General features: G+C 34.3%; 2 protein-coding genes, 1 long non-coding RNA gene and 1 other non-coding gene across 4 annotated transcripts; 2 read left to right on the top strand and 2 right to left on the bottom strand.

Annotated features, from left to right (window-relative positions):
• The first annotated feature begins 4,759 nt into the window (after window positions 1-4,759).
• Window positions 4,760-6,424, top strand: LOC105768120 (polyubiquitin). The gene has a single exon (XM_012587873.2). The coding sequence runs from the start codon at window positions 4,907-4,909 to the stop codon at window positions 6,278-6,280; it is 1,374 nt and encodes a 457-aa protein (XP_012443327.1). The 5' UTR covers window positions 4,760-4,906; the 3' UTR covers window positions 6,281-6,424.
• A 926-nt stretch (window positions 6,425-7,350) lies between these two features.
• On the bottom strand, window positions 7,351-7,422 carry TRNAP-AGG (transfer RNA proline (anticodon AGG)). Its single transcript has one exon. It is a non-coding gene; the product is annotated as a tRNA-Pro (tRNA).
• A 340-nt stretch (window positions 7,423-7,762) lies between these two features.
• On the bottom strand, window positions 7,763-8,873 carry LOC128040540 (uncharacterized). Its single transcript, XR_008195143.1, has 2 exons — window positions 8,727-8,873; window positions 7,763-8,509 (listed from the first exon to the last, which is right to left on the bottom strand). It is a non-coding gene; the product is annotated as an uncharacterized LOC128040540 (long non-coding RNA).
• On the top strand, window positions 8,308-9,344 carry LOC105768128 (uncharacterized). The gene is made up of 2 exons (XM_012587882.2): window positions 8,308-8,538; window positions 8,673-9,344. Exons 1-2 carry the CDS (start codon window positions 8,308-8,310, stop codon window positions 9,186-9,188), a joined length of 747 nt encoding a protein of 248 aa, XP_012443336.2. The 3' UTR covers window positions 9,189-9,344.

The following is a 9,344-nucleotide window of genomic DNA, read 5'->3' as shown; positions in this document are numbered from 1 at the left end:
AACAAATTCGTCATATCAAAATTCAATATAATATTATAATTGACTCATTTATATTAATTAATAACATTTATGGGCTCGATCATTGAAAAATAAAATTCTGACACTACCGTTTCAAATACCACTTCTGACACTACCGTTTCAAATACCACTAACTTTTGAATTGTTACATGGATGATTTGGTCAGTTAAGAACTACTTGCTCAAGGGGAATGGATTGGGAGCATTAACACATGCTTGTCTAAAGACTCAATATCCAAGTGCTTGACCACAACCATTTTTTTAAAGACTGGACAATCATCAGACAATAATTACGGGATGATAGATAGTGGTGCAAGCGGTGAAATTGCCGCACCAACATGAACTATAAAAAAATATGTCATTTTCGTAGATTTTATACTTGGATCATTTTCATAAATAATCAATATTTTTAGGTTAATTTTAGAAAAAAGCCAAATTCAAAATTTAAGGGATAAGAGTGAAATAAAGTTAAGAGACCTAAAAGAAAAAAATGCAATTCCTTTTAGATAGAGGAAAAGAATCGTATCCCTTGCTTACACGTTAATAGTCCTTTTGTAAAGGATTTTGGAAAATGAAGTTATACCTTGCAGTTTCGTCCAACATGGGAATTCATCAATTCAATTAACTGTTGAGACACACGATACTTCGGGACTTGACCCATCACAAGATTTTTTGTTTCCACACTAATTTGTTGGCATCTTTTGGCTTAAATTAACTTATTTAATTTTAATTCTATTTAAAATATTTTTAGTATACTTTTCATAATTAAGTGATAACATTTCAAATTTATTAATAATTGAGTGAGTAATAATTATATTTTTTTAGTTTCGCATTTCTAATTGATTTACATTTTATGTTTGCATAAAATAATAATTTGAATGATTCTTTTCAAATTAATTTATAAAGATAATAATGGTTTTAATTAGTTTTGGTTACTTCATTATTTAAAATTAGTTTTATGAGTGATAAAGTGACGTCATGATAAGTTGATAAACGATATCATGACGTGATAACGTATTCCCTATTAATTCAGGTTTCTTATCCTAGTTAAATTATGCTATATTTTCCCAATCAAACTCTAATAACTCTAAGGATATTTTAATCAGATTAGCCCACAAATTTCGGTCTATAAATGGAGCTTTTAGCAACCCTAGAGAAATTTATTTAATAACATAATTAAGAGAGAGTTTTGTAGGAATTTCGGGAGAATTTTGTATTTTGAGTTCGGGTTTGTTTTTTTGTTTCTCCATCTTGTACTCCTCTCGGTTATTTGTCATTTTTAGTGAAGGCTTTTTTTCCTGTGATTTTTTATCCTATTTAGAGAAGTTTTTCCCCTTAAAATATTTATGTCTAATTTTCTTATATTCGTTCTTGTTCATTGTTTAATTCGGGTTTATCCTAACGTTTATTAAATAAAATCTGAAATACAGCTTGGAATATAGTTCCAAATCATAGAATGATCATAAGCAATAGACGTTTTGGCAAGCATATGTGCTGCCTCTTTACTAGACCGATTAACCCATTGAACTTTTATGTCATTCCTATTCCGAAGAATCTCCTTGCAATCAGCTACAGTAGTGCCATATTCGGACCAATCAGAGGAGTAGATAGCATAACATAAAGCCTGTGCATCTGTAAATAGAACCCCCTTCATTCGACAAGTTAGTAGAAGACCATTGCTGAGCAAAGCTCAACGCCAAAGCCTCAGCCACTCGGTGTGAAAAGCCCCTCCATAAGCGTCGTGCCAGCATTCAAAAAAGCACCAGTGTTGCTGAAAGCCATTAGTCCAACACCACACTTTCCTTCATTCTCGAAAATAGCCACGTCCACTCAGCTGCTCGAGTCAAGTCGGGCACTAGGTTGTCCCTCGGTCGCATTGGCATATGCATTGGTCGTCATTCGCATACCACCCAAAGAGGCTCTCACTTCTTGCCATTCATTTAATGAGCCATAAGCTTGAGACAAGATCAAAGAAGGAGGTATGTCCTTATTGCTCCATATTAGTTGGTTCCTCGCCCACCATATACACCAACATATAATGCAAAACTCCTCTAACAAAATGTTCGACCCTTGAGTGACAAGAGCTTTAAAACAATCAACAAAGTTCATATTGGAGAATTCTCCCAGCTTACCCCATAACTTTAGAACAATGGAGCAAAGCATGAGATAAATCCTCTTAAAAACCACAACTCGTGCAATCCACATCAATGCTGACCCTCTTGTCTCTCAACCGAATCTTAGACGGAGCTATATTCTTCAAAGCGCCCCAGTTAAACTCCTTGGCTTTTGGTAGGATATGAAGCTTCCAAAGAGATTTCCAGTTCACCATATTCGAGCCATCCTCATTCTCCTTATTCAAGAAGTTTCCTACATGATACCCCCATCTAATCCGAGTACACTGATGATGTAGATGAATTTTATTTTTATAACAAATATTTCGATTGAAATGGTAAAATTAAAATAGTGATGACTATTGGGTTTTGGGTTCAAACCTTGTTAACAAAAAACCCATCACAATATATTTGTTATTTTATCAAATGATTGGGTATTTGGTAATTTCTTAAGACTTAATTGATGAATGACACCAACTCGATAAATCATTATATTATTAACCTATTATAAGTAGCTATGTTTGTAAGTATTGCATGCATCCCAACAAAAATTAGAATATATCTTATAAATTCACTTTTTACATTGTTAGTGAGTTTTACATATTTGATTCTTGACCTTAGCTCACTAAAATTTTTAACCAAAATTGATACAAACAGGTGAAGATAATGGATTTAGCTTTAATTAAGTTACAGAAAAATTAAAATTTTAATAAATAAACAAACATGTTCTTCTTTTATAATTTTTAAATCATTTTAGTTCTTTTTAAATTTAATGGTTTTATTTTATTTTATTTTATTTACATTCAAATCGTGTTTTATATTTAATCAATTAATTCTTTTAATTTTTAGGCAGGTAATTTTTTCTTTTCAATTTCAATTTTTTAATTTTAATCAAATTTCAGAATTTGATAATACATGGTGGTTATAATTTTTCAAATTTTAATTTTTTTACTATTTTTTTCTAAATTTTAATGGTTGATTTTAGTTTTTTTTCAATTTGTGTTTATGATTTTATCAGTTTTTTATTTTTAATTATTAATTTAAGCATTTTAAAACTTTATTTATTTATTGTTATATTTTTCGGTTATATAGTTTCAATGTTTTCCCTAAAATTTTAATTAAATTAAAGATATATTATATATGATTGAGTATAGAATAATATTTGTATGTCTTCAAAAATTGATAATATGACATTAATTTATTTGTGCCTAAAACTATATATTTTAAAATTATACTAATGTAAGCTATCCCTAACTTATTTGAGTTCTTTTAATTTTTTTAATATTAAATATGATATAAATGCTTTTCTTTTGTTGCACTACATATTTTATCTTCATCATTTTATTTATTTTATATCAAAATATTTATATTCTTTTAAAAATCGGTACCATTATAATTAATTATCATGTAATAAAATATCCGTATGTATTTTATTTACTTTCAAATCCTATCATATAATTAAAAAATCTTTGATGCAATGTCGGTGCATATAATTTATACAACAACAGTGAATAATAATATAACACGTCATCATTAAATAAAATAAAAATAATAGACTTATAAATAAATTCTAATAACTTCATTTAAATATAATTAAATAATAAATAATTATAAATAAATGCTAAAATTTTATACTCTAAACTTCTAAACTTAATATTCTAAATCCAAAATTAATTAATATCTATTTATAATAATTAAGGTTAATATTTAATTATGTTTAAGTGCATCAAATATTATTCTTTAAAAATAAAGTATCCATTATAATAATTAAGTGAAAAACATTTATTCAAGTAAATAATTGAAGAAAAATTGGTTAGTGGAGTTGGGTGAGGTAGGGGTGTGCAAAATTCGGGTAAAACCAAAAAAATTCGGTTAACCGACCGAATTCGGTTAATCGGTCGGTTAACCGAATTTTTTCGGTCGGGGGTCGGTTAATTATTTTTTGATTTTTCGGTTAACGGTTAATTCGGTTCGAAACCGGTCGGTTAACCGAATTTTTTCGGTTAACCGAAAAAATTAATAAATAAAATTATAATATATAAATAGGCCCACTATTCACCTAAACCCAATCTAAACTCAAGCATTCAACCCAACCCAACCCAATCATAAAATTAAATTACAAATAATTTAATAAATAAAAATAAAATTTTAAAACTAAGACTAAAACTAAAGTCTAAAAGTCTAAAAATAATTTAATTATGTAGTGATTCAATTTGGTTAATTTGGTTAATTCGGGTAATTCGGTTAATTCGGATAATTCGGGTAATTTGGTTAATTCGGGTAATTCGGTTAATTCGGTTAATTCGGTTAATTTTTAACCAAAAATAAAAAACATATAATTTTCGGTTAATTCGGTTAACCGACCGAATTAACCGAAAAAATTTCGGTTCGGTTAATTTTTTTGAAAAAAATTTTGGTTCGGTTAACGGTTAAAGATTTTGAAAGGTCGATTAATTCGGTTAATGTTATTTCGGGTCGATTAACCGGTCGGTTAACCGAATGAACACCACTAGGGTGAGGAGGTGGGGATAAGGAAACGAGAAGATTCGAGAATGAATTAGCAAGTTGCGTAGGCCAATCTTAGAAACACCACCGTGTGGCTAACGTAACTGCACGCCGACTCATCTGACCGCAATTTTCTCGTTTCCTCCAGACCTTCCAACCTAAGAAAATCCACACCCTCTCTTCTATATAAGCATCGCCTCACCCCCTCTCTCTCCATCCAACGCAGACCGATTCAAGCTCTTCTTAAATCTTTTTTCAATCAACTCTCCAAAGATGCAGATCTTCGTCAAAACCCTTACCGGCAAGACCATCACCCTCGAGGTTGAGAGTTCTGACACCATCGACAATGTGAAGTCTAAAATTCAAGACAAGGAAGGCATCCCACCAGACCAGCAGCGTCTCATCTTCGCCGGAAAACAGCTCGAGGACGGCCGTACCTTGGCCGATTACAACATCCAGAAGGAATCTACCCTCCACCTTGTCCTCCGTCTTCGTGGGGGTATGCAGATCTTCGTCAAAACCTTAACCGGCAAGACCATCACCCTCGAAGTCGAGAGCTCCGACACCATCGATAATGTGAAGTCTAAAATTCAAGACAAGGAAGGCATCCCACCAGACCAGCAGCGTCTTATCTTCGCCGGAAAACAGCTCGAGGACGGCCGTACCTTGGCCGATTACAACATCCAGAAGGAATCCACCCTCCACCTTGTCTTACGTCTTCGTGGGGGTATGCAGATCTTCGTCAAAACTTTAACCGGCAAGACCATCACCCTCGAAGTCGAGAGCTCTGACACCATCGATAATGTAAAGTCTAAAATTCAAGACAAGGAAGGCATCCCACCAGACCAGCAGCGTCTCATCTTCGCCGGCAAACAGCTCGAGGACGGCCGTACCTTGGCCGATTACAACATCCAGAAGGAATCCACCCTCCACCTTGTCCTCCGTCTTCGTGGGGGTATGCAGATCTTCGTCAAAACCTTAACCGGCAAGACCATCACCCTCGAAGTCGAGAGCTCCGACACCATCGACAATGTCAAGTCTAAAATCCAAGACAAGGAAGGCATCCCACCAGACCAGCAGCGTCTCATCTTCGCCGGCAAACAGCTCGAAGATGGCCGTACCCTGGCCGATTATAATATCCAGAAGGAATCCACCCTCCACCTCGTCCTCCGTCTTCGCGGGGGAATGCAGATCTTCGTGAAAACCTTGACCGGCAAGACCATCACCTTGGAGGTGGAGAGTTCGGACACCATCGACAATGTAAAGGCGAAGATTCAGGACAAGGAAGGGATCCCGCCAGACCAACAACGTTTGATCTTTGCAGGGAAGCAGCTTGAGGATGGGAGGACCTTGGCTGATTATAACATCCAGAAGGAATCGACCCTTCACCTTGTTTTGAGGCTTCGTGGAGGCATGCAGATTTTCGTTAAGACATTGACTGGGAAAACAATCACATTGGAGGTGGAAAGTTCGGATACAATTGACAATGTGAAGGCAAAGATTCAGGACAAGGAAGGTATCCCCCCAGATCAGCAAAGGCTCATCTTTGCTGGCAAGCAATTGGAGGATGGGAGGACTTTAGCTGATTATAACATTCAGAAAGAGTCCACCCTTCACCTTGTTCTTCGTCTCCGTGGTGGGCAGTGAGAAGTTAATTCTTCTTCTGTCTTTGTTCTAGCTTAAGATGGTCACAAATAAGCCTTTAGGAAAGTGCCTATTTTCTTATCTCTGAATGTAACATGTTAATCTAAGTAAACCTTCTGTTTGGAATAAAAGTTTGGTGATTTCGTATCTGCTAATTTGTTGCTGAATCAAATCTTTTCAATGCAATGATCACTGTTGAAATGGGTAATTTGTGATGCTTAATGTGTTGTAAATCAGAAAAAAATCAGTGTTGACACGGCAAAGAACAACATGATTGGGCTGCCAGCATTAGATGAAATGTTACTTGATAGTTTTTTATGTCTTGCAAAGCATAAAAAAGGATCACAGCAATGAAGATTTAGAAACAAAAGTAAAACTTATCATCTCATATTTAAGTAGCTCTTAAGCATATTTGCTACTTGTTTTATCAACTTTGGTCTTGAAAACAAGCCCTAGACTTGTTCAAAAACATGATTCGAACACTGAAAAAAGGACGTGTCATGAAATTTTCATATATCTGTACATAAGCTCTGCAACAAAGACTGAGGCAGGTTCTCTGAAAAATCTAAACACAATTTTTATAATGTTGTACGGATGGAGTTGGAGAAATGAGAAGTTCTATCACGTTGCCAATGCACGGCTGATTAAGTTTTATGGAAAGACTAAAGTACTTTCATGGTGTCTATTTTAGGCTAATATTTCTACCCATATCAACTTTGTTTCATTGGAAATGCCTACTCCTACTCTAGACACACAAAGAACATACATGTTTTTCTTTTCTGAGACTACCCATTAACCTTTCTCTCATTGAAGGATAGATTTCTCACCTACAACAGTCTCAATTTCAAATCGTAAGTCCTATCCAACATATTGATTTAAAATCCAATTTCTTGACTTTATGGGCATCATGAAAACTACTGATAAAAAGCAAAAAGAAAAAGCTACTAACTTTTGGAGTAGTTTGGAAAGTCAATGAGTCCACTATCATTTTGGGCTAACTTCCAAGGTACAGTAGAAATTGCTTACTCTAAACGGCCATAAATTCCGAAATCTTGGGAAAACGTAAAGAAATAGGGGCATTCCGAGAATTGAACTCGGGACCTCTCGCACCCTAAGCGAGAATCATACCACTAGACCAAATGCCCTAATTGGCTATTTATTCATGATAATAAAATCTTATTCAAATATTAAACTTTAGAGAAAAAGAATAAATCTTAACGAAGGGAAAGGTTCCAATCATGTTTTTTGTTTGGATAAATCTCAAAATCAAACATGACATTTTGATTGTAGTTTAAATATATATATGAAACTTTAATTTTGATTCAATTAAAACACATTTAAAAAATAAACACATAAATTTATTTTTTATTGGATAAATATAATTATTTGTGTATGCAATATATAAACATCAAATGATGATGTTATATTAATAATTATGTTAATAATTTATAAAAATTGGATCAAATCAAAATTTTATATATAAAATTATACAAAATCAAAGTTTATATATAAAATCGAAGTTCATGTATAAAATTACATATTAAATTAATATTAAAATAATTTACGTTAATTATTTGTGTGTGTATAGAAGATATAATCTTCAAGCTAACATAAAGCGGATATTGCAATGTTTAAAGAGACGTTTGTGAGTCGTGAGTTATGAGTTGCTGGATTATTTCGGTTCACTGTCCATGATTTGTCCTGACTGGAGCTTCAATTAGAAAGCAGATTATATTTGACAATGGGCGATTACGAGAGTTGATACCACCTGCTTGTCCCGGGTTGGTTCAGAGTCCCCCTTGGTGGTCCACTATTATGACATAGAGAATCAACATGACTGCAACAAATAGTATCCACATCATGTATATGGGTCTCTTGTGAAAAGATGTGGAGTTGGATGAATCCATGGCCATCACCACATCTTCCACTGCCCAAAGGTTCCACCACTTCTATATTCCAATGCTTTTCCTTATTCTTTCAACACCATACAACCCCTAAACTGATGCTGATAAATAACCCTCTCTCCCTCTATGTATCCCCCCCCCCCTCCCCCTTTTTTCTCAATGGCTAATAACCTCTCTTTATGTCTCGTAGGAGCCATGGATCGTCTCTGGTTTCAACAGATTATTCTTGTCCCAGACCCCTTTTCACCATATTTCCCCCTCGAACCAAAGCAGCCCCTCTCAGAATCTACCACTACAAGCTCATCATCTTCAAGCCTCTCTTTATCATCTGTTGCAGACCAAGAAAAACCAGCGCTGGTAAACAGTAATAATAATAATAATAATAAAAGAATGAAAAAGAACTACGCTCATCAAGTTCAACACTCTTGAAATATGTTTCTTATTTTTTGTTTCATTTTTGCTGTTGTTTTTCATGGTGATCAAATTCTTAGGATGATCCTAAAAAAGAGGAAAAACAATTGAAGAAAAGATCAAGAAGAGGGAACCTTAGTCGTTCACATTCTCCATCTCAATCGACTCATAAACATCAGAGGATTAACCATCAATGCAAACTGCAAAAATCCACGAGTTGTAGGAGCTTGAAAGACTTGGAACTGGAAGAAGTAAAAGGGTTCATGGATCTTGGATTTGTATTCACAAAAGAGCACTTGAACGCCAGGATGATTAGTGTTATCCCCGGCTTGCTCAGACTTGGATTTTCCAGAACTAAACGGATCCATAATGAAGTCAATGTTGATGCTGACCAACTATCTAAAGACGATGATATTGAACAAGAAGAGAAGAGAGGTGTTATAAGACCATATTTATCAGAAGCTTGGCTGATTAAAAGACCCGATTCTCCTTTGCTGAATCTAAGAGTACCAAGGGTCTCTGCTGCTGCTGATATGAAGAAACATCTCAAGTTTTGGGCTAGAACTGTTGCATATGTAGTTCAACAAGATTCATAAAATAAGAGAGCAGATCCCAACTTCGAACCTAAATCTACCAAACAACTAGGTCTATAGCTAGCTGCAACTGTAAAAAGAGGAGTTTGTAATAAAAAAAAGTCATAAAAGATAGTGTACTCTAAATAAAAGATGAGCCAAAAGCTCTTTTTGTCACCA

This window comes from Gossypium raimondii, chromosome 4 (genome assembly GCF_025698545.1).
Source record: "Gossypium raimondii isolate GPD5lz chromosome 4, ASM2569854v1, whole genome shotgun sequence".
NCBI classification, from domain to species: Eukaryota; Viridiplantae; Streptophyta; class Magnoliopsida; order Malvales; family Malvaceae; genus Gossypium; species Gossypium raimondii.
This window is presented reverse-complemented; position numbering and strand designations above follow the sequence as displayed.

Excerpts from the sequence above, each read along its gene's own strand:
- LOC105768120 (XM_012587873.2), top strand. The coding sequence starts at position 4,907 with ATGCAGATCTTCGTCAAAACCCTTACCGGCAAGACCATCACCCTCGAG.
- LOC105768128 (XM_012587882.2), top strand. The coding sequence starts at position 8,308 with ATGTATCCCCCCCCCCCTCCCCCTTTTTTCTCAATGGCTAATAACCTC. Across the intron at positions 8,539-8,672 it reads ACCAAGAAAAACCAGCGCTG|GATGATCCTAAAAAAGAGGA; the intron begins GTAAACAGTAAT and ends TCAAATTCTTAG.